Source organism: Pelodiscus sinensis, chromosome 2, assembly GCF_049634645.1.
Source record: "Pelodiscus sinensis isolate JC-2024 chromosome 2, ASM4963464v1, whole genome shotgun sequence".
Classification (NCBI taxonomy): domain Eukaryota; kingdom Metazoa; phylum Chordata; order Testudines; family Trionychidae; genus Pelodiscus; species Pelodiscus sinensis.
Window position 1 is genome coordinate 53840887 of NC_134712.1, and position 25948 is coordinate 53866834.

General features: G+C 39.5%; 1 protein-coding gene across 10 annotated transcripts in view; it reads left to right on the top strand.

Moving 5' to 3' along the window:
• Nucleotides 1-25948, top strand: part of STAU2 (staufen double-stranded RNA binding protein 2) — a 236454-nt gene that overhangs the window by 104870 nt on the left and 105636 nt on the right. For 6 of the 10 annotated variants that reach the window (XM_075920513.1, XM_075920512.1, XM_075920516.1 and 3 more), the window contains exons 11-12: nucleotides 837-897; nucleotides 13305-13612. In XM_075920513.1, coding sequence (XP_075776628.1) covers nucleotides 837-897; nucleotides 13305-13612 — 369 coding nt within the window. The remainder of the gene's footprint in view (nucleotides 1-836; nucleotides 898-13304; nucleotides 13613-25948) is intronic. The other 4 variants (XM_075920517.1, XM_075920520.1, XM_075920519.1 and 1 more) reach the window with 1 other exon arrangement.

The window sequence follows — 25948 nt, forward strand, 5'->3', positions numbered from 1 at the left end:
AGTCGCTCCTCCCCCCTTGCTGCCTCTTTCTCTGACAGGCAGGGGGGAGCAGAAGTCAGTGCTGGGTGGAACCGGCTTTAAGCACAATCTCCACAGGGAGCAGGGGAGCGTCTACACAGCAATTATTTTGAAATAGAGCTCTTTTCCTCTGACTTCCCTTACTCCTTGTACAGTGAGGGTTACAGGAGTTGGAGTAAGAAGTCCTCCAGCTTGACAGCATTTCGACATTATTTCGAAATAACTGCCTGCTGTGTAGATGCGGACTAAGTTATTTTGAAATAATGCTAGTTATTCCAAAATAATGTTGCTGTGTAGACGTACCCTAAATGTCACGGTCTTAATAAAGACACTGGATTTTTGTCTTATTACAAAAGTTTGTTACCCATTAATTCCCCCTTTTCCTCTATGTCTATAGTGTTAATGGGCCACTTCATCTTGAATGTTCATTTATATCTCTCTAAATCCTAGGACCCTCACTATATCAACACTAAAGTTAAACATGTTTGCTAATCTGAGCCTAGTCCCAGGTAGGCTGGTGTTCACTTTTTTATTGTTGATCTTTTGGCATGTAGCTGGTGATGTTTATTCAGGGGGAGGTCTAATACTGGAAGAACCTGTTTTAGGTGAAAATGAAAATGCTCAAACAGAACTGTGTGGGCAGATTTGTAGAGGACCTCTCCATGTATTTGTTTAGCTCTAGTCAATTCAAACAGCTATTCTTTTAAAGCTGTAATGTTTCTTTACAAACCTCTTTAATACTTTCTGTAAAAATATATTTGTGCTGCACCTATTTATTTATTTTTCTCTCTCTCTCTGTTTTTTTTAAACTGTGCCAGCCAGGAGAAAACAAAGGTTGGAATGGCCAAAATGTTGGGTTTCCTGAGCCAACAAGTAACAGTGAGTATTACTTCTTATATATTATATTCATATTTAACTTTAATGCACTTCCCTTTAGCTATTTGATTATTTGAAACAACTAAAAGGATTTCTCCAGTCAATATGGACATTTTAATTAGTCTTTTTTTAATCCAAAGTTATAAAGTTTTCTATGGTGTATCTGCCTTACGAGAATAGACATAGTAGTGTGCTATGCAAGAACAAAATGACATGTTCTTTGTTCAAAAGTTGAGGAGTGGATTTTCATGCTCATTTTGAAATGTATTAATTATAGATCCAGTTTGGCATTGTCTTCATTAGATAAAAAGATATTTTCTGAACTCAAGTTAGGTCATGAATAGTAATAAACACAAGATAGAATCCTAGCAAAGACAAAGTAGTTGTAATTTCATGGTATTAGATTGAGGTAAACTTTAGGTTGTCTCCAGGGTTTACTTGTGTAGCCTGCTGGCCTTTTCCCCCAGGCCAGGAAAGACACACTTGCATGCCCAAGTCTCAGTTTTACTGTGCTACACAAACCTTAGGCAAAACATCAGAAAGCCCTTTCTTCCTTTACCTGTAATCAGCCACAATATCCAGAGGCTTTTCCCCTTGCCTCTCTCAGTCTTGAATTGAGCGCTATGCCCAGGCTCCTGACTGTTTATGGGGTAGACCAATCTGTTAGCACCTTGATGTGATAACACACCTTGTCTTCATTAGGATTTTACTTAGGCTGTGTATTCACTATGAACCATACAGCAGCACAGCTGTCCTACTGCAATTGTGCCATTGTAATGTCTTCTCTGCAGCTGCTTTTTACTGGAGGGAGAGAAATCTTTCATTAGCATAATTTAAACCCATGGTCTGGTGTCCACAGTAGGTCATGGGGAAAGGAGCACAAGTTGGTTACAGCTGCTGCTGGGTAGCAGCTTGGAGAGGTCAGTTGACTTGGTAGCTGAACAGGCCTGAGTTCTAGACCCATGGACCCTTGCATTCTGCTGAGATACTACAGAGATGAGAGCATTAGGCGTACATAGATACATAGAAAGATACTGTCTTCTTTAAGTGATCTCTGTACACTAGATGCAAAGAACTCTGTTTTTACCTGGAAAAGACCAAGCCATTTCGAAAATCTGTTGGCTTATTTGGAGCATATGTGGAGAGATACCAGGAGAACCCATTACCAGCCACAGACTGTTACATTGTAGAGGAAAATTTTAAACAGTCTTCTTTGAGCTTTGAAGGCCTTTGTGTAATTCCCATTATACACCTTTCACTTTACCATGGATTTCTGTATAAACTAGGACTTTGCAGTTAGGGAGAAAAAACTGAAGTGGTTGGAGAGGTATACTTCCTTTCTTGAAGTGGGTGATGAAGTCCCTCATGCATGATTTCTCATGCAACAGACACAACTTTTAATAGCAGTGACATGTGCTATTGACAGTTCCACAGCTCAATGCCATCCGCCCACAAGTATGAATGTACAGAGGCTATTCTTGAACATGATTTCTATTTTTCAATGTCAGAACCATATTTTTAAATATGTGGTGGTAGAATAATAGTTAAAAAATGGATTAAAGAGAACAAAAGGATCATTTTCCTCATTCCCAAATCCCCATTTTAACAGAGTGATAGAGAGAACACCAGTATATTGGGCATGGTGGCTCCACTTATTTTATTTATGTAGTGATATTACAGCATCAGACAACATCAAAACATTGCAGGAAAATGGAACTCTACATCACAGTGGTGTGACATGGATTGTGTATGATGGGCCTCCTAAAACTAACTTGTCTGGGGACTATCAGAATCTAAAGTAGGTCCTGAGATGCTTATGTGTACTTCCTTTCTACCCTCATTAAGTTTGATAGCAATTCTCTAATAGCTGAGCCAAGCTGAGAACCTAGTTGGCAAAAATGCAGAGTCTTTGGTGGATTATATTTTAGTTTTCTTTTGCACATAGGTGTTCCTTCTCTTTGTTTGCTCAATGTGCAGTGTTTTCTTCTGGAACCATATAGACTAAAACTAGGATAGCAAGGTGAAGTTGTCTGTTAAAGGAACTACAGTAAATTGTTTTCATGTGAGCAACAGATTCTGTTGCTGTCCAACTGCATATCTTATGTGGATTGTCACTGGAAAATACTCTCTGCTGTGTTTCCTATAAAATAGTCACTTATTTCACCTTCTGTGTCCCACAGAACGAGTCCCCCAAAACTAGTTCTTCCCCCTCTTCCCAGCTGTTGTGGCTATCTTCTTAATTCTGCGTCTTCTTAACTGATAGCGTTATATCAGGCGTTCTTTATCTCCAATATATTTGAGAGAGTTTGTCTGTCTGTCTGTCTGTTCAAGAACTCCTCCTGAACGGTAGGAGCTAAATTTGATACACAGCTTCCTCTTATCAGAACTCAAAGCAAGGTAAGAGTTTGGTTGTGCCAGGAAAATGGGCTATGCCTGGAATGAGATTGTTTCTCATAAAACCATACAGAAAAGAGACAGAATCACCAGGCAGCTGAAAGAAGCTGGTTGGGGGTGCACCTCTCCCCTCATCCAAAACGCCCCAGCACTGAGCCTCCTACCTTCCACCCACTTCATACACGGACATTGCTGGCTGTTCCCCTTCATCAGGGAGCGAGGGGAAAGTGCACAGTTTGCTGCATTCCTCACTTTGGCTGAGGAGCACAGTGGGCAAACAAACTGGACCTGCTCCGGCTAGGGCACATGCACTCCTCCCCTGGATGTGCCAGCTAGAGCTGTAGCAGACATAGAGAGGCAGTTGTCACCTGGCACCAAGCTGCTGCAGTGAGAGAGGGCTGAGGTAGTCCTCTCTACCCAGGACATCCTTTGTACTGAACTTCTCATCCCTAGCCGCACCTCAGAGCAATGATTCAAATAAAGCATACACATTTTCATTTTATTTTCCAAATAACAAAAATTAATTGAGTTAAGGACCCAAGCAACATGGGTAAAATCTTCTAGTACATCATAAAGAAGAAGAAAAAGGGTACAAACCATTTTTTGGTAGAAAAAGTATTTCACTGTTTCAGAGGTTAAACAGAAGTCTCCAGGTTATGGGTATTGTCCAAGTGAAAATTAAAGAGCCAGAGCATAATGGAAAACATTATGTTTATAAACAGTTCCACGTATGTGTAAGATATTTACTATTGTTTTTCTTCCTTAATCTTTTATTACTAAGGACTCTTGCATGAAATCAGGATTTTTGTTCTTTAGAAGTACATCTGCTCCTGCTGTTTATTCACCATCTGAAATCATAATCATCTGTTTGTGACATACTAATCATCTTCTCAGTAACTAATTGTGATGTCACAAACAGATGATTATGATTTCAGGTGGTGAACAAGCAGCAGGAGCAGATGAACTCCAAAGGAACAAAGATATTTGATCTAATGTAGATATTCTGAGTAAAAAATAAGCCAAGAGAAAAATAGAAAATAGAGTGTCAGGGTAGTGTCTTAAATCCAAGGTTAAAAAGAATATTACTATTTCTTTCTGTATTGTGAAGAATAGGATTAGGAACTTTGTCAATTGCCTTCACATTATTAAGTATCTTTTGTGCTTTTTGCACCATCTAAGCAATAATATCACACAGAAATAATCCTTTAGTGGAGAAGATAAATTAATTCGTTGTTTCAGTCTTCACAGCTGAGGATATTGGGGAGATTTCCAAACTTGAGCCATTCTTTTTAGGTGACAAATCTGAGGAATTGTCCCAGATTGAGGTGTCATTGGAGGTTTTGGAACAAATTGATAAACTTAACAGTAACAAGTCACTGGGACCAGATGGCATTCACCCAAGAGTTCTGAAAGAACTCAAATGGGAAATTGCGGAACTATTAACTGTGGTTTGTAACCTATCCTTTAAATTGGCTTCCGTACCTAATGATTGGAAGATAGCTAACATGACACCAATATTTAAAAAGAACTCTAGAGGTGATCCTGGCAATTACATACCAGTAAGTCTAATGTCTGTACTGGGCAAATTAGTTGACAATTTTATTCTTCACTATAGTTTCAGACACACATGAATGAATATAATTTGTTGGGAGAAAGTCAACATGGTTTGAGTAAAGGGAAATCATGCCTTACTAATCTGCTAGAGTTCTTTGAGGAGGTCAGCAAACATGGGCAAGGGAAATCCAGTGGATATAGTATACTTAGATTTCCAGAAAGCCTTTGACTAGTTCCCTTACCAAAAGCCCTTGAGTAAAGTAAGTTGTCATGGGATAAGAGGGAAGTTCCTCATCTGGATTGATAACTGGTTAAAAGACAGGAAACAAAGGGTAGGAATAAATGGTAAGTTTTCCAAGAAAAGTAACTAGTGAGGTCCCCCAAAGGTCTGTCCTGGGATCCACCCTAAATGATCTAGAGAAAGGAACAGTGAGGTGGCAAATTTTGCAGATGATTCCAAACTGCTCAAGATAGTTAAGACCAAAGCAGACTGTGAAGAGCTTCAAAAAGATCTCACCAAACTAAGCGATTGGGCAACAAAATGGCAAATGAAATGTAATGTTGTTAAATGTAAAGTAATGCACATTGGGAAAAAATAATCCCAACTATACATACAATATGATGGGGACTAATTTGGCTATAACTACTCAAGAGAGAGATCTTGGAGTCTTTGTCGATAGTTCTCTGAAAACATCCACTCAGTGTGCAGCGGCAGTGAAAAAAGCATATGGAATGTTAGGAGTCATTAAAAAAAGCATAGAGAATAAGACAGAGAATATCTTACTGCCTCTATATAAAACCATGGTACACCCACACCTTGAATACTGTGTACAGATGTGATCACCTCATCTCAGAAAATGATTAGGGTTTTGGAACGGGTCCCATATGAAGAGAGATTTAAAAGACTTGGACTTTTCAGCTTAGAAAATAGGAGACTAAGGGGGGATATGAAAGAAGTCTATAAAATCATGACTGGTATGGAAAAAGTGAACATAGAAAAGTTATTTACTTATTCCCACAATAAAAGAACTAGGGGTCACCAAATGAAATTAATAGGCAGCAGGTTTAAAACAAACAAAATGAAGTTTCTTTTCTTTACTTAGCGCACAGTGAACCTGTGGAACTCCTTGCCAGAGGATGCGCTGAAGGCTAGAACTTTAAGAGGGTTTAAAAAAGAGCTAGATAGATTAATGGAGGTTTGGTCCATCCATGGCTATTAGCGAGGATGGGAAGGAATTGTATGCCTAGCCTCTGTTTCTTTGGAGGTGGGTGACAGGGGAGGGATCACATGAGGATTACCCGTTGTGATTCCTCCCACTGGGGCATCTGGTATTGGCCACTGTCAGCAAACAGGATACTGGGCTAGGTGGACTTTTGGTCAGATCCAGTATGTCTGTTCTTACGTTCAAATTTTACACTACCATCCCACGGTCATTCTGAGTAGAATCCAGAATCAGATGTGGTGATAACACTGTAGAAAGCATTTGAAGTGGCACAACGTAAAGAAAAATGACTCTCCAACTGTTTTTCTAGCATGGGTGCTACCAGCTGAGCATTATAACATCACTAAACACTCCATGGTGTCAGTTTCACCAGCTGAACCTGTGGACAGCGGTTGGAGTCTCTTGCAGGTGTTTGGTATGCTGTCAAGAGTTCAGGTGACCAAAGTTACACTAATTTTGAGACAAGAAGCACTCTTGATAGCCTAGGGTACGTCTACACTTGCTCCCTAGTTCGAACCAGCCCACCAAAATGTAGCCCACCAAAATTGCTAATGAAGCGGGGATTTAAATATCCCGCTCTTCATTAGCATAATCTCGCTCATGCGCTATTCCACTTGCCAGCTGATTCGAACCAGGAAGTGCGCTCCGGTACGCGTTAGTTCGAATCAAACCCCTTGGTTCGAACTAACGTTACTCCTCAAAAAACGGAGTTACTCTTCTCTTTTCTACTCTGTTAATGAATGATGTTACCTTTGCAGGTCACCCTCAGGTTACACTGAAGCACTCTCCTCATTGTTTCAACCTCAAAAATCTCTGTCTCATTGTTTTTCCAAGCACCTGGGCTGTCAGCTCTCCATCCCGGTTTGCTTTCCTTCCCTAATTTGTTGACCCATCTACTTTTGGTTATCTCCCTTCAAACTTAAATGCTAGCCTTGTTCATTCTTAAGTTCTATTGACACACTGAGCTACTATGCAGACCCTCAAATGCACAAGTCATTGACTCCAAAAAATGCTATATGCCCTGAACCCATATCCCCTAGATTGTTTAATCATATATTCTGTAGAAAATTGCTTATTTGCTTATTTTTTTTCTGCTTGTTCTTTATATTAAAAATATGAATACTTGTTTTTCATGAGTTCTCGTTCCCCAGATAGGAGAAAATGTTGAAACTTTCAAAAAAGCTTTTCTCTGAAGTTTGTATCAAGAGTTTGAGTGAAATAATAAAAACTAATATAATGTAAACAGAATTTTAAAACATCTGTCTAAAACTTACTACTCCTTTCCACTCTTCCAGTTTCAGTCTTGTCTCTTGTGCTGTCATAATTCTGCTAGTTCTCCAGTTGTGCAGAGAATGTTCCAGCAAAATTAGGGAATTCCAGACCTGATGTTAATAGTGAAAAAGATTAAATGGTTTATTTTCTTATTCAGTTGTATAGAAACAAATAGTATACTTACTTTTAATATGGTTGTTGTGAGGTTAAACACAATAGAGGTGCTACATAATATCACTTCGTTTAACCTCATGTAACTAACATTGTTTAATGAATGGAGGCATTATGTAAGAAGAAAGTATTATTTTTGCTGCCTGTATATTACAGTGATTGGTTGCCTGTAAATACCTCAGACAGATGCACTAGGTAAATAACACTGGTGTCTAGTAGGGATATAAGCATGCCGCCCCATGCTTCTGTCTCTGTATCAGGTTCCCCAGAAGTGGGATGTCAGGTGAGAGCCAATGTGCACTGGGAGCCATATGTGTAATTTCTCTCCTGCCTTCCTCCCTGTGATATTTTCACTGGTTACACGGTTATCAGATTACTTGCATTTAGGCCAGTATGCTTCCAAAGCTCAAGATGAAATGTTGCTGTGTACATATTGGCCATCGTGTTTACCAATTCCATTGTTTTACTAATGTATAGGTTATACCTCACAGTCTTCTTTCAGCCAAAGATAGGTTATTTCAAATGTTCACATGATCAGTATATTGCATAATGGGAGGAGGGGGGGACCAGCCAGGAAGGGAGCGGGGCTGGCCAGGAGGGGGTCGGGGCAGTAGGGCTGACCAGTGGAGATCAGAGGTGGAGGACTGGCTGGCGGGAAGCAGGACTGGCTGGGAGGGGATTGTGGGGGGAGTGGGGCTGGCCAGTAGGAACCAGCTGATGGGGAGCGGGGCTGGCCCGGGCACATGCAGATCCCGGGGTGCTGCCCATCCCATGCATGGCCCCGGTGGGGTGCACAGGTGAGTCCAGCCCTGGGGATTCCATCCTGCACTGGCCCTGCCCCCACCCACCTCCTCTCTATTGTGTAGTTGCGTACTGCCTGGCTGGTAGACACGCTCACATTGCGTGTCACCAGCCAGGAAGCATGCAACTACGTACTGACACTCATGATATTAATAAAAATTACCTAATTAGAAAATACCGGACCTTGATATGTCTGGTATTTTCTCATTTTTTTTCCTGGACAGAAAGCTCAAATACTGGACTGTCCAGTTCAAAGCTGGACACCTGGCAACCCTATAAGTGCCCCATTCATTTTATTGCATTGTTAACTCAGGAACCTGCGCTCTGTCAATACTACTACAGAGACGTTATGTCTGGGGTGGGCTTGCTCTCACCAGGATTCTGCTGGGGTGACATTGGCAAGGGCCCTTACATACATGATGGGGTGAGGGCTGAGTTCTCCTCTGGAAGGGACTCGTTCACAGTGGGAAGAGAAGATCCAAGGAGGAGAGAAGCTTCAGCCTGTCCAAAGAGGAATGGTGAATAGGAACAAAGACGCCTCTTGCACGGGTAGCCCTGCCACTGCTACTCCAGGGAAGGATGGGTGTGTAACACACAGGTAAAACTACAGAGACAGTCCATGTAGAGAAGTTACACAGGCTCCTATATTATCATGATCTAGCCATTTTCTAGAATATTCCTCCCTACCGCTTTGCAGTTTTCTTGTATCAGATTGGCACACACCTGTATTTGATTGCAGGGTTGGAAGTCATTAGAGATTACAGTTTTAAGAGACTGCTTACAATTACCTTTAAAGAATGGACAAGAGATGTTTTTGAATGTTAGTGATTACACAGCATAGCTAGTCTGCATATTTTCCTTACTTGATTGCCCACAGGTGTAAATAATATCCTTGTGCATGGAAATTATTTAGTCTTTCATGAATGCACCTCCAGGTTATATCCAGCAGAAGGTGCACCACTATTGATATATATGGTGAAATCCCGAGACTCATGGTAATTATCACATATTAATCTGCGTCTTTGCTATAACCTTTATGATTTATGGTTGCATATAATTCTGTAATGTGAGATTTGAAATAAATTTAGCATAAGGCAATTTTTTCTTGGAATGAACAAAAAAATTGAGATTTTGCAGAGGAATAATAAGCTTATAAGAACTTGGATCACTTAAGGTACGTCTGCACAGCAGCGTTATTTCTGAATCACTGATGTTATTTTGAAATAAAGAGTGCGTCTACATGGCAAGCCATTATTTCGAAATAACGTTGAGCTGGAGGTCTTCATGGTAACCCTCATTTCACAAAGAGTAAGGGAAGGCAAAGGAAGAGTGTTCTTCCTTCAACTTCCTGCTGTGTAGACAGTGCCAAAAGCTGAATTAAGCTATTTCTACTTCTGCTACACAACCGATGTAGCTGAAGTTGCATAGCTTAATTCAAGTTTTGCCTTGTTATGTAGACATGCCCTTAGTGATCCATTTATGCTGTGTGGACAACTCCTGTCTAGAAATGGATCAACAGCTATCTCATTTGTTTGTACTTTAGCTTCCCAAATTTTATTAACAAAAATGTATGTATGAAAGCAGTCTCTGATATTTGTTTCTGAAGAGTTCTTATGCTCCTATAGTTCATTCCTCGCTTGATGTCCTAATCATCATTTTGTGGTACCATAATTCTCACAGCAACTAAACTGTGACATTCAAACAAAAGGAGCAGGCATAGAGGAATTGTTTAGAGGGTATTATTTTTTAAAATAGGCAATAAAACTTAAGAAAATATATTTCTTAGCACAAACGCTCCAGAAAAGATTTTATACATTTTCTGTGCTATTGCAGCAGCTGTTTAAAGCAAGTTTTAATTCGCTTCATTAAACTTAAATTCTGAAGATAAAATCCCAGCAGTTTTCAAGTGTATTAATATAATGTCCAAAATACTACATTATTTGTTTTTAAAAATAGCCAGTTATGGCAATAATATTTACCTCTTAGATGGCTCCTGTGACTTAACTAATTATTACTTTAAAAAAACATTTTGAGATCCTCAGCTGGAAGATGTTATATAAATTCAGATCCTATTATTAATTCACCATCCCCATTATAGCCATGTAGGTAGTTTGCAAGAACATTTGATACATCTTGCTGAATATAATTTTATTCATCATATGCCATATATTAGTTATTTTAACATTTAGAAAGTTTGGTAGTCTGGAAAAATTCCAAACTATTGTTCCAGACAGCAGTTAGATATTTGGGTGGATCATGTAAAAACATTGAAAAGGCTGAGAAAGCATGTGAAATGTTTGTTTTAAGTAATATTACATCAATGGAATAGACATCTGCAGAACTTGATTTGGTTTAAAACATTTTGTAAAAAAGTTAGCATTGTGCTGTTTTTCTTCCAAAATAAGAATGTTTTACATAATGTTATTTCTGTACCAATGTGTTATTTCACTTAAATTATTGAATTTATCACATTTATTTCTCAATGGATCAGATTTTACAAGGTGCTGAGTATCTGCAACACTATTTTGTTTTGTTTCTTGTTTTATGTTGCCTAGTTTTACCTTCCAGTAAATTGGGAGATGCTCTATGTCTGCTTAAACAATTTAAACCATTTTACAAAGCAATTTAAAAAATGTGAGGTAAGATGAGGCTTATCTGAAGGTGCAGGAGTATGAAGGGTGTATAGTCATTACTAAAATACTGTCCATAACACTGTTTGATGCATATTGTGTTTTATACTAAACGGGCTGGATTGTCATGAACAGATCTGCCAGGGGAGGAAGACAGTGCTGGGAGCCTCTTGCTGTCCCACACCAACACTTCCATAGCATAGCCATTTAAAAGCCATGCAAGATATTGATCTGGGGATCCTGGTCCTGGAAGTGGTTCACACAGGTGAACCCTTCTGCCTGTGCAGAGCCCCACTGACTTCACTGGAGATCTGTCCACACAAAGTCAGTGGAAGGACTGGAACCATAGAGATCTCTAAACTTCAGGCAAGAAAACAGGACATAGCAAATTAGCTGGGTAAAGAATGTGTCTTGCTCTTTCCATTCATGTACCCAGTTCCACTGTGCACCTTTGTGAGCCTGAACTGCTGTGAGGTGAAGCAACTTGATGAAGCTCTGCACCTGCTCTTGTAATGCCTCAGTGTGGGTGAAGCCAGAATTTGACATCCTGTCCTTCTTATTTTACTCATGAGAATAGTTCTGCTAGTGGGGTTTTTGTGAGTCTGTACATTTGTGTGAATACAATTCTCAAGGTCAAACTGTTGAACCACACGTTAAATTTGTTTTTGTGAAATTAATCATTATAGTCACTAAATTGTTCACGTTTTAACAATGCAGCCAAATACTTCATGAAACCTTTTCATGCCTATAATCAACAATATTGGATTGTGGTCTAGCTATATGTGGCTTATAATAGATTAAAAGCCAAACTATGAGTAAAGGAATTAAAAGACACACCTAGAACCAGTTTTCTCAGACAGCAATGTGAAAATACAACAAGGAAGAATGTTCACCGTGTATTTGAAGTTAAGGATTTTAATTATAGCTGGCATTTCTAAATCTACTCCTGGCAGTAGACATCTTACTTAAAAAAATACCATTTTTGCCACTTATATTATAAGATATTAGAAATCCAGTTTCCATTCTTCTTCAAGACTGTTCTACAATCTTCAAATGATATTAATGTGCATTGCAAATGAAAAATAACCTGTAAACGTTGAACCCTACCATTGTTCTTCTCGTTGCTAAACTAGTTGCCAAACTGGTTTACCATTTAAAACGGACTTCCATACTTCCAGGTATCACAGTGTCACCTTTTAGGCAGTCTGATTGCTACCAAGAGAAGGCTTCAGTTTGTTTGTTGTGATTTAATAAAACATTTTCATGTTCATTATTATCTTTTAAACTATCTGCAAAATGGATATAATTGTTTTCAAAATGTAGCTTAAATATATATTACCACTGCCTCACTTAAGCCCTGATCCTGCACACTTACGTGAGAATCTCAGCGGGTTTCCTCAGGTATATGGATGTGGGAAGAAAGAGGACTATCTACTATATATTTTATAGAACTTGTGTGTGTCTCTGTATGCTCGGCCATCTGTATGTGAGTCCGTTTGCTCAAGAACACTTTTAAACAGTAAGAGCTGGGACCATCAAATTTGATATGCAGCTCCCTCTTATCATAAATTAAAGCAAAGTCATAATTTGGTTGTGCCAGGACAATGGGATGTACATGGAATGTGATTGTTTCACATCAAACAGAAAGGGAGGGATGTGATAGGAGGAACTCACGAATGATAATAGGAGGCAGCAAGCAATCTAGCCCCGTGGAGCAGCCAGTGGCTGGCAACATGGCCTCCACCACTCTGGCCCCTGACACCACGGCTTTCCAGGCCAGCAGCTGCCAGCTGGGCCCCTGGCCGGTCCCGGGAGAAGCTGGCAGGCAGACTGCATGCTCCATCACCCCAACCCCAGATTAGCCCCAAGGCAAAGCTGATGTATGGGCTGCGCAACCCTCCTGCTCAGGCTGGCCCCGGGGAGAAGCTGGCGGGCAGGCCACGTGGCCCCCTTCACCAGGGTCGGCCCTAGATCTGGGCAATGCTGGGTACGTTTCCTAGTAACAAAATAAAGATTGTATTATCATTTTTGAGGTATGTCGGTGTCCTGGAAGTTTTGACTCAGTTGAGCATTACCTCAGTTCAGCATTCCATATAGTCTTTGAATGCCAAAGTTCAAACATAGTTTTAGAGGCTACATTTAAGACCTTTTTTAAAAAAAGCTTCCCTTTAATGTCCAGTGAAAACAGTTTTGGTTATAATCAGGTAGATTATTCATTCTGACACACAGTACTACTGCAAAAGACTCTTTGTCTGACCCAGTTTGTTTTCAGATGGGAAGCATCTAAACTGACTGACAATTGCATGATTATCCATCTTTAACTCACTGCAAGTGTGATGAGAATGGTCTTTGTTTTCATTTTCAGCGCCAAAGGGAATTCTCCATCTCTCACCTGATGTTTATCAAGAGATGGAAGCAAGCCGCAACAAAGCATCTCCTGGCACCACTGTAAGCTATTTGTCATCCAAAGAAATGAGCCAGACTTCTAGCTCTTTCTTCAGCATATCTGCTGCATCCAATAGTACAGCTACAATTGCCAGGGAACTCCTCATGAATGGAACATCCCCAACTGCTGAAGCCATAGGTCTAAAAGGATTATCTCCCGCTTCCCCCTGTTCTGCAGTGCAGCCTTCAAAACAGCTGGAATATTTGGCAAGGATTCAAGGCTTTCAGGTATGGGAGGAGGAAAATGAAGCTCTTCAGCCAGAATCATAGCATTGCCATCTAAAATTCTCCTCTTGCCCCTTAGAATATGACCACGCATGCCACTTACCTTGTGAAATAAGCAGGGGCTCTAAGAAAGTTCCTGAACCCAGAAGATACCCCCTTACACAATATACAGTCTCCTCCTCTGGGTATGTCTGTATTGCAAGTATGGGATATGATTGCAGCTCAAGGAGACCTCCCCAAGTTAGCTTAAATCTAGCTAGCTCACATATCAGCGGTGAAGCTGTGGCAGAGTGAGTTTCAGTGCAGGCCAGCCATGTGCGTAATTAACCAGGGCTTCAGGTGGACTTATACAGCTTGCACTGAAGTATTCACTGCTAGGGCTTCACTGTTTCAGGACCCAAGCTAGCCAGCTTGCTAGTTTAGGGTATGTCTTCTTGAGCTGCAGTCACACCCTGTGTTTGCGATATAGATAATAACCTTAGCCTATCTTTCTCCCCATTTGTCCTCCTTAAACAATTATAAACTTAAAAGATGCTTTCCACTTCCCTTGCACTGCATTGCACGTTTCCTCCTCTCAGTGCGCTTCTTCTGTTCTGATACTGGCTCCTCCTCTCTTAGGACCTGGTCCAGCAAAGCTCATAAGTGTGTGCTTAATGTTAAGGATGTGAATAATGCCATTGTTATCAGTGGGACTGTTCACACACAGAAAGCTAAGCACTTGTTTAAAGGCTTTGCTTGATCAAGATGCCCTGATAGTACTCCTTATAATTGGTGTTCTGCTTTCCTCTCTGCACATACTACAAGTAGACTGAAGAATGAAGTACTGATTGGAAAGTGTAACTTAACAGCATGTCTGGTGTCAGACCAGTGCAGAATGCTCTTGATGCCGGACTCACTAGTGGTGAAAGAATAACGTGATTTACCACACTGAATCAGTTAACTGATCTGATAATCTGTCTCCAGCAGTGGGCAATACCTTATAATTCATAGGCCAGTAAAAAGCCTCCATAATGGACCTTCCCATTTGTGCAGTGCTATAAATGGGGAGGGGGGGAAGGAAGCTGCTTCCTGATCACACTCAGAAAAATACATACATATGTGCAATAGTATATTTTAATGTATTTCAACATTGGAGGGTAGGACTGGCTGTTTGCTAAAATTCAGTCATTTTATTGTTGTGGGTTTTTTTTCTCATAAGACTTTATGAGTTTGTTTTGTTGCTAACTTTATTTCATATGATCTAGCTCATGTAGTATGATCATGTATAATCTGCTTAACTAAATTATGAAAATTAAAGGTTTCTATTAGAATTTTTGTATGCCCATGATTGTTTTTTTTCAAACCCACATAATTTACAAAGTATGCAGTTGTTTATACTACTATAAATGGGACCACTAAAATTGGAGGTATAGTGTCAGATATTGTGTTCTGTAAATTGGCATAGATCCATTGACTTCAACAGAGCTACATTAATTTGCATGGACTGGAACTGGCCTATTGTTCTTAATGAAGAAAGCATGCACTCAGATTCTGAACAATCCTCAGTATATAATTTTTTATTATTCATTTTTATTTCTTTTAATACAAGAAAAGGCAAAAATCTAAAACCCATTTGAGTTAAATAACCAATAAGAGTTAAATATCTTGTATTTCTCCAAGTATCATTTGTCATCTGCATACAGTAGGTACAGACAAATCCTGATGAAAAGAAATTCAATCCCCAAAGTATTCACTGCTTCCTTTCACATGTCAGACTGCTTGTGCCTGCTGGTAATATTTTATTTTCATATACCCAAAGCACAATTTATGGTATTATTTTCCAAAGCTACATATTGATTCCCATTTAGCTATAGTATGTGGCTACTCTAAAATGATTATTTATGTATGTGCTTATTTTTCAGTCTTTGATTCTAGATGATTATATTGAAATTGTAGTATTTAAAAGGTCTTAATTTGCGCCAGACATATAATCCCTCCATTATCATTACTCTTTACTTGTCCATAATACTGTACAACAGTACACTGACTTGGGTAGAGAATCTGTATGATTTCCACATACCATCTGTATATAAACTGATGATTTTACATCATCTCTGCATGCTGTTTTAATGCCTTGGTTGAATGAATTTGGTATTGATGTGAAACTGTGCCACTGCTAGATCACTGAACTGAGGTGGAGCAGTGAACAGAATCTCTGTGGGAAATGGCTTAGTGGTCTGTCAGGTGCATATCACAGGTCTCTTCACCATTTCACTGTAGAAAGCTCTTTGTGTTTAAGAGTTTAAAAGCCTATTTCTTTACAGGTTAACTTTCTCAGGCATATTTACCAAGTAGAAAAATAGTACATTCACAAACAGGTAGCTTCTTTCATGTTTCTGGAATGCCCTGAAATGATTTTTGAATTGTTAGCATGTATTTGCATTTGGGTCCAGATAAGAGTAGTTTTGTTTTTCATGATGAACATATACATGCTGTTCTGTTATAATGTATTTTTTTTAAATAAATATTTGTCTGAATTTATTTATTATTGTAAATGTAAACACAAATTTTGCTTGTTGAATTTTTTATGATAAATCTTTGAACTTTAGCTGAAGAGGGCACCTTTTCTTAGAGGGTTATTTAATTTCAATTCTTCTGAACCAATTGTGCATAACCTCAGTCATGTTGTGTTACAGATCATTAATAGCTAAGAGCTATCAGGACCAATATATGGAACAGTGCTTAAAAAGTGTACTACATTTTCTTGACTTATTATTCCAAAGAAAAGTGTAAATGGTAGCTCTCTCACTATAATATAATGCTATCCATGGATACTTTCCAAGAATGGTAGAGTTCAAATTATCATTCTTAATGAAGCCAAATACTTCATAATTAAGCCTTTACAAATTCTGAATAAAGCATTCTTAGTACTTCCTCTATAAAACATATGCAGATGATTCATACATTAATTATTTTGCAGATGATTGCTGAGAGATTTCTTACAGGAAAATAAGCTTTGTTTAAAATAGTTATTTTTAAATGTCTTTTTATTCACTGCTTTGTAAGTAGAATAGAGTAGTTAAAACATATTTGCTGACAGTTTTAAGTGTAGTAAATTATTTCAAAGAATTTGTTTACATTGAAATCTCTAGGGAAACAGTTTATACATTAATGATCTCCTGTGGTGTCCAACCAGTTCTGAAGCGAACTAGCCATGTAGCAGCATTATTCAAGCTGATTTGCCACACTCAACTGGCCAAATAGCCACATGTGGTTTTGGACACCACAAGTCTAACCCTATAATTCTTAAGGCAAAACATTCATAGTAGTTCGTTGAAGTCCATCCATTAATCTAATGGGAGGTTTTCTAAAGCAAGAATAGTAGGATTCAAAGGAAAATTATTACCATATTATTTTGTCACCATCCTGCAGCTGCTGAGTGTGTACACAAAGATGCAACTCTGGGGGCCCTGTTGGCTTCAGTAGTGCACCTGCATTCCGTGATCTTAGGATCAGGGCCTTAGATACATTCATCTTTTCGCTATCATGGCTTTCTAACTGGAGCTTCTGTTTGGATTTATATCACTAATTTCAGTGTGTGCAAACCATGCCTATTTCCCCACTTTTGTTTATTTATTAACAGTTCCATTTTATACATGGTTTACTTTATTGCATTGCTGGGCATTCTTCAAGTGATCCTTACCGAAATGTAGCATTTTGTGTGTGTCAAGTATTTGTCTGTGTCTGATTTACGTGCATGTCCTGCAAAGTCTTACACTTACGAGTAACTTTTTGACAATGAGAAGTCCCATTGGACTCACTGACGTCAGTAGGGACTACTGTGAGTGCATGAAGTTCAGCACTAGTGTAAGGAGCATGGCCTTGAGTTGTAAGCAGAGATAGCCCAACCAGAAGTGTATCTTCCCTGGGATTCACACCTGACCTTTAACTTTTTCCTGAAATGGATTGAAATAAAAAAGTATATTCTACTAGCCCAAACTTTGTGGAAGTTTGGACATTTGGATTGGACATGGCTATCACTCCAGTTTCGTCTGGACCTAGGAATTGTATCTGTCTGTTATTAAAATATATGGTTTGGATTAGAAGTTCAGATGTGGTGTTTTGTTCAGCTTGGTCTCTAATTGTAAGATGCTTGGAATGAGGACCATGAATAAATGTTCAAGAGCACCTAAGTGCCATTTTCAAAGTGATTTAGGCACGGAGAAGCCTAAGCCTCATTGACTTTCAATGATATTTAGGCATGTAAAGATGCACATAAACTCCTAATTGGATTTTCAAAAGCTCCTAAATAGGTCAAGTTCCTAACTCCTATTGATTTCCCTGGGAGTTAAGATGCCTAGCCTGTGATGGTGCTTTTTAAACTATCACTAGATAGATGCATCTTTGAAAATGTAGTCCTAATCGCTTTGGAAATGGGACTTAGGAATCTAAATCACTTAGTTGCTTTTAAAAATGGTGTTTAACACTAAAGTTACTACTCAGTAATAGTGTCAGAGATGGTTGGCTAGTTCTAGTACTGTTATTCTATTTTGATAATGAAGGGACTCAGGCCTGAAGTTCTTATATAGGCAGATATTCCAGTGACTGGAATGCTAGCAAGATTTGGCTTCCCTGGGAGTTGTGGTTGCCTAGGGACTGAGTCAGACTTCAGTGCTGAACCCTAATAAAAGAATTTGAATGTTAAAACGGTAATAGACTGATTTATTTGTGTGTCTGACACTTTGTGTGCTTACTGCTTGCCTGATCAGTGACAGCATTTTCAGAAAGATCTGATCACCAGTGGAAGGACCAGAAATACTCAATTTTATTTAAAAATTCTTAACAAATGCAATTAACAGTCAATAAATGTATTACTTTGTTAAATGTGAAAGCACTTAGTTGGATGGGTGTAGCTTTCTTTTCATTATTTCTTTTTATGTACATGACCCCCTATAATTTGCCTTTTTAGTTTGGCAGACTTCCCTTAGCATTCACTGTTTCCTTCCTCCTAACTTAACTCAGGTACAGCTTTTACTTCTCTCTAAGCTACACCTTTCCCGTTTGATAGATAGGACATAAGCTCTCCTCTGAGGTCAAAGCCAATGATAATCTATGAATTGTTAAGGAAGGATGCACTACCAGAGCGCAACTTCCTTCTCCGTCTGAGAGGATTTGTTTCTTTGAGACTTCACCAGCCTTTGCTGGGTATGCCACAACTTCAAGATATTTACTCTCTAACATTCTCTCATTCACATTAGGTTCTAACTAAAAACTTAGGATCACATCTTCAGCTAGTGTAAATCATGGTAACTCTGTTGAAGTCAATGGAGCTACACCAATTTACAGTCTGGCCCCTCCTACTGCATTTTGAAATTATCTCTAGACTTGTAACTAGAATGTTAACTAACGATTAATTTACTAGTCGAGTAGTCGATGGAATTAGTCAATAAGCACTTCTGCATTCCTTCTCTGAAATGTAGAAGAGCCCCTACTGGGGCTCTTGTATATTTCAGAGAAGGAATGCGGAACTCTGCGTGCAGCCCGGGGCCAGTGGGAAGTCCTGCTGCATACAGGTGCCAGCTTTGAAATGTACAAGAGTCCCCAGAGGGGGCTTGTGTGTATTTCAAAGCAGAAGCGCTCTAATGGAGCCTTGGGTCAGTGGAGGACTCAGAGTCCTCCGCTGACCCCGGGCTCCATGCTGCGCTGCCGCTTTGAAATGCCACTCTGAGGCCGGGGTGAGTTGGGGACTCCCCAGCTGATCCCAGGTTCTGTGGAAATGCCACTCGAAGCCTGGGATCAGCTGACCCCGAGCTCCATGCGGTGCTGCCCCTTTGAAACGCTGCAGTGGCATTTCAAAGGGGCAGTACTGCACAGAGCCCGAGCTCAGTTGTGCGGTGGTGCCACTTTGAAATGCCGAGGCGGCATTAAGCAGCAGCGTCACACAGCTGAGCTGGGGATCAGCTGTGTAGCACTGCCCCTTTGAACACTGCCTCGGCGCTGCCCCTTTAAGTGGCAGTGCCGCATGGAGCCTGGGGTCAGCTCCTTGCGGTGCTGCTTTGAAATGCAAAGGCAGCGTTTCAAAGGGGCAGCGCCACACAGCTGATCCTGGGGTCCATGCAGTGCTGCCCTTTGGAAACACCACCACTTTGAAGCACCCACTCTTCTGCCCCCCACCCTTTGCTGCCTTTATCTGATAGAGGCAGAAAGGGGGGCAATCGACTAGTCGACTCAACTATCCAATAAGCATTTGCTTATTTATAGTTGACTAGTCCTTAACATTCTTACTTGTAACATCACAGAAATGTAGCAGTGATAAGTAGGAAGTAAGCTCCAGTGAGATGTTTACCAGGCATTTGAACGCTGAAGAACTAGGTTTTCTGGGTTAGCTTTCAGATGTACAGTTGCTTATTAGGTAAACTTGTTAGATTAGGGATAAAAACAAGCAAGAAAATTTCTGAACATCTTCCAATGACCCTAAATTTAAACAGCTGCAAGAGCAGAAATGAAGAGAATGGTTCTTATACTGCTGAACTTAAATATGATAGCATGTTGAAGAAATTCAATGTATTATCTTATTCCAATCTGGATATTCTTGCTCTGTAGGAAGAGTGGACAGAGCAGTGATGTCAGCTGGCACAGAGAATGGAGGAGCCCATCAAACAGGTGCAGCACACTCAGAAGAAGGCTTCCAGGCAGGAGATCATAGGGCATTTTCTATCAGAATGTCTTTTCCTGGTAGCATACAGAATACATGACTCACCTTTACATATCACAGTTTACAAATTGAGAACTCCCACCCCTTCCTTTCTCTTGGCTGCTGGGAGCAAGAAGGTTTCACTCTTTCCTACTTGGACTCATCTGTCAAGAAAAGAACCCTTCTTACTCCTTGCAACTGTGTAGGAGGGGAAAACTCATTCTCCCTCCAGCCTGCTAGAAAGGAAGAAGATGCTTCCTACTGTCTTCCCACAGCTGTTTTCTGTCCTTTTTACCCCAACATAACATGGTCCTCCAATGGTGCTTACCCCAGCAGCCAGAATGTAATGATGAGTGAGAGACATTTCCTCAAGGAGATCTAGAAAAATACCAAGTTTGAAGAAATATGAATCGGTTGTAGTGATCAAATGGTCACTTGGTTGGGGAAGATTGTAAACTGAAACAAAAATCTCCATTCTCCCAGAGACTGATCAGAAAGGGTTAATAGATTTATCTCAGAATTTTTTTAAGCCTTTCTGTTGAGACAAACTTGCAAAGTTTCAGCCTGAAAGTCTGGATGATGCTGATCATGGGGAATACAACCAAATGACCAAATTTAGAACATAAAGCCAAATGATATGGTTCTCAACTCCAACCCTTCAACTACAAAAATATTTGTAGCTAATATTGGCCTGGAAACTGGACCTCCAGCAGATATTCCAGTACTGGAACAATATAAAACTTTCTGAGCCAGTTTGAGTGGAAAAGCATAAACAATACATAAAGGAAAGAAGGTTGTGGAAATTATGACCCCGGGCTTCCTGGAATCATTAATGTAAAATGAGTTATAAGGCTGCATTAGCAAACAGCTTTCAAAAATCTATTTTGGAAAGGTCTTGCCTCAAGAGTGATCAGGCCATAATTAAGATAAAATGATTTTTGAAAACCTTTTTAAGGCTATAAAGACCCAGTCTACAGAATAGTTTTGAAAGAAGGCTGTTAAAGCAAATTGTATTACATCCTTACCAAGGGCAAAAATACCTAAGGCTCCAGTCCTACAACATCATGTGGGTAGACTGCTATTCTTGCATGGAGCCCCACTGAAGTCTAGCTGCTCTCTGTTGTGGGACCAGGGTCTAACTTGTCACAGAGACAGCTATCAGCCAGTGATTGATTCGTACTAAAAGTGTTCTTGAGAGACATCAGACATTTAATATTAAAATTACACAGGCAGAGGGCCCTGGAGGTTGCTGATATTTATTTTTTTATTTACATAAAAGAGATTGATACCTGTGAAATATGCCCATAGTAAGTCTATGTTACATTAGATTGCCATTTTAATTTCTTTGTATTATCATCATGCATATGAGCACCAGTCAAGGAGCAGGTACCCCTAAGAGCTTACAGTCTAAGTATAAGACAAGAGGCAAAAGAGGGATGCAGATACACTGACCAGAGAGTACAAGAAAACTGCAAGACAGCATTGGTCAGCATGGTAGGTTGTGGTCTCAACATACCAGACACCTGGCCATTGTCAAGTGTTTTGTAGGCATTACAGCAAAAGAGTGTTGGAGAAGGGTTTTGAAGGTGGCTAATGAGGGAGCTTTGCAGACGTTTATGGGCGCCCGTCCCAAGTGTGAGAGGCAACATGGGAGAAATCATGAGGGTGCTTGCTAGAAAATTTAACAAATTTATGGCGTGGACAGAAATGAGGGGGTCAATGTCTTGATAGTGAATGAAACAATCATAGGCAGAAGGAGGATAGGTTGAGTAGGATCTTCAAAGTGAAGAGAGTTTATGTTTGCAATAGAGAAGATGGTCTCAAAAATAGGGATTCAAAGAAGGGTGACATGGTTAAAGAAGCAGAGACAGCTGTTGGAGGAAGATAAGGAGATCTGTTATAGCCATGTTAAGCTTGAGGTGAGGCTAGACAACCACGAGGGAGACAGGCTTAGATTTTAGTTTGAATAGGAGACAACTGGAGAAAAGAGGTAAATCTATGAGGCAGCATGAAGAAGGTAATTGAATTTGTGTTTTTATGGCGATTGCCAAGAGATAAGGTGTAGCCCTTACCCCAAAAACTAACCTCTGGAGTCTTAACCACAAGCTTCTGTTATCTCATAAAACTCCATCTCCTCACCGAGAATATAAGTCCAATAAAATCACTTGACAATCTTCATTATCCCAGACTCTCTAGCACCTGCCAACTGTCATCTCTTCCTGACAGTTTTTGTCACCAATCTTTAATGTCACTTATCTAACCATTTGTAGATTTGCTAATATTAATCCTTCAGTTTCACTAGGTGCCAGGCCAAAGTCTTTATGTTCCCCTGCATCCAAACGTTTGGCTGATCCAAATGTCTACAGTGTCTTTCTCCTACTCAACCCATCACTACCGCTCACCCTCAAAAGGAAAAAAAGCCTGGTATTTAAAAGCATTTAACATCTTGGAATTTTTCTTTTGAGAAAACTCTAAATGGAGTTTTCTTGCTTCAAGGTCAGTGAAGAAGCTGGAGAGGAACTGTGCAAATGAAATCAAGGCTGGTGCATTTAATGAAATATTTTTGCTTTGTTCATTAATACCTTGAAAAGGGTAACTGAAATCCTCCCCCAAATACCTGCATGTAACTTTGTGCATGAAGTTCTCATAACCAATCCACTTATGTGAAAAAAAAGTTGCAAAGCTGTCAGGATCTCTCCAAATACTGTAGCCAGTACTAAATAAGCCAGGCTCTGCTCCCTGCCAAGTTCTTTCAGAGTAAATCCTAATGTGACTTGGTAAGTTAGATACAAACCTTGCACTGGAGTAAAGCCAAAACTCTGAAAGATTTGAAGTCTCAGCTAGCAGAAATATATAAGTATGATGCTAAATCTTTAGTAGAGTGAGACTAAAAGTACGTCTAGACTACATGCCTCTGGCGCCAAAGGCATGTAGATTAGGCTACCAGACATAGGAAAATGAAGCGGTGATTTAAATAATCGCCGCTTCATTTAAATTTACATGGCTGCCGCGCTGAGCCGACAAACATCTGAACAGGAGGCATACCTCATCCCAGGAGGCATACCTGGGTGGTCGACAAACACCTTTGATGTCGACACCCGCCCATCCAGACTATCGCGCTGAGCCAACAAACAGCTGATTAGCTGTTTGTCGGCTCAGCGCGGCAGCCATGTAAATTTAAATGAAGCGGCGATTATTTAAATCGCCGCTTCATTTATTTAAATCGACGCTTCATTTTCCTATGTCTGGTAGCCTAATCTACATGCCTCTGGCGACAGAGGCATGTAGTCTAGACGTACCCTTAGTTTTAACCATAATATTGTAACCAACTCTCAAACCAAAACCCTTACTACGGAAAGTAGCAAGAAATGCAGAGGAGGAAGAAATAAGACTAAACCCTGCCATTAAAATCCATGCTCCTCATTACAGGCAGGAAGCTAGTCTACCGTACAGCTCACAGTTTAGCTCACAATTAGAAGTCAGGCCATTTAAAAAGTTGGAGTAAAAAGAAACAGCATTATTTTTAGAAGTGAAATGTATGTACTTTCTGTGAATGAAAATAATGAGGTATTTTGGATGTACATTATTGCATACTTAAATTACTCCACAATAGAATGGATAGCTTCTCACCAGATTTTCAGCCAAGTTAGAGCTGGTATTCTGTTTGCAATTTTACACTGATCAACTTTATGTTTTCACTTGTACTATATAACCAGCTTAAAAGTGTTCTATTTCCATCTTCGCTGAAATAGTCTTCACAACCAAGAAGAAAATTAAGAGCAGGTGAAAGCATATTTCCCTTGATGTTAAAACCAAAATGTTATTTAAAATATGAATAATTTTCTTTCTCCAAACCTGCCTTAATTCCTCAATGATCAGAAACAGTTACATCTGTCACTTGCTCCTCCACAACTTTCTTATTCAAACCCTTTCCCTGTATTCTTCATTAGCAAGACACAAAACCTTCATTTTTTCCAGAACGCATGAAGAAAACAGAAGATCACAGGGATTTTTTATGCAAACATTGCTGCCTTTTCTGTTGAAATATAAGTTGAATTTAGATTTTTCTCTCCAAGAACATATCTAAATAATTACATGTTAGTGAATCAGAGGCGGCTAAGGCATTTCTATCAGAACTGTTGCAAGTATGATGCATTGCTTTATAGCATTTTACAGTGTTTCATGTATGAGCAATTCATTTGGTTTTTTTTCAGGTTGGTTGGTGATAGTGTTTTGTGGGTGATATATTTCAAATTTTAACTTTGAAAATATTAAAAATATTTTCTCAGTGTTCATAGATAAATATAACCCACAGTGACTAGATTTGTAGGAAATGAATGTTCACTTTTTTTATTCAGGCACACAGTTATCTGTACATTCATGAATGGAAAACATAGTAGCTTGTTTTACATGTAAAACCAAGGGTGCGTCTACACAGCAGGGCTTAACTAGAAATAAGCTACACAAATTGAGCTAAGTCAATTGCGTAACTTATTTTGAAATTGAGAGCGCCTACACAGCACTTATTTTGAAATAGAGCACATTTCCTCCGACTTCCCTTACTCCTTGTACAATGAGGGTTACAGGAGTCAGAGTAAGAAGTCCTCCAGCTTGACAGTATTTTGACATTATTTCAAAATAACTGCCGGCTGTGTAAACGTGGACTAAGTTATTTTGAAATAATGTTGCTGTTTAGACGTACCCTAAGCATGCCATTCTGAAATCTTAATTCTCAGTACATACTATCTAGTAATAGAGGGAAGGTAAAATAAGTTACTGTACACATCTTGCTGAATTTTGATCTGCACAACTACAGTTGCCGTAGTCCAACTTTCCTCTCAGATGGAACTGAGCATCATAGTGACTACAATGACAAGACAGGGAAGGTCAATGGCTAGGCCTTTTTCCATTGACAGAGCATGGTGAATGCTTACAGGAGCCTTTAAAATCACAGTCATAACTGAGAACAATTGACGCAAGTTTGGAGAGTATATAAATAAATGAGGTACAAGCCTTTGTAGAAATAGTTTGATAAATATATGATGTATCCTCTTTAGGGGAACGGTGTCCTTATCTAATAAATTTTTTTTCTCCATCTTTTATCAACAGCGGTTTACTGGTTATAGAAGTTTTTATGAACAGCAACTTAAGTGTCCACTCCACTATAACTAGCAATATAAAAACCTGTGCTGATAACTTTTTTTAGTCTGTTTATTTAGCTATTTATTTCTTATCCAGAAATCTAATATTGTGTGTTTTAATGAACATTTAAGCCTATAATACAGCTATCATGCTGGCTTTGCAAGAAGGGAGCATGTTATGAATATCCCAAGATTTAGTGCTGACTTGTCAGTCTTTTAGCTACTGAGTATCTTTACTCTTCCATGCAGTAGCTACAATGGAAACTTTGTCCACTGCTGTGAGGTAGACATAGCGATTAATGAACCTGAGGCATACTAATCAAACATATGTTTTCTTGACACAATGATTGTGTTATATATCACATATGAATGTACAAGCCTTTATCTTTCCTTAATGATCTAGCAAGGGGTCTTTCTTAAATATGGGTGTTTTTCATGCTCTCCTTAGATTTGTTCCACAGGGGGTGACCATTAGAAACATCTGACAGGCATGCAGTTAGCCAGCTCCCTGCTGAGATTAGTAAA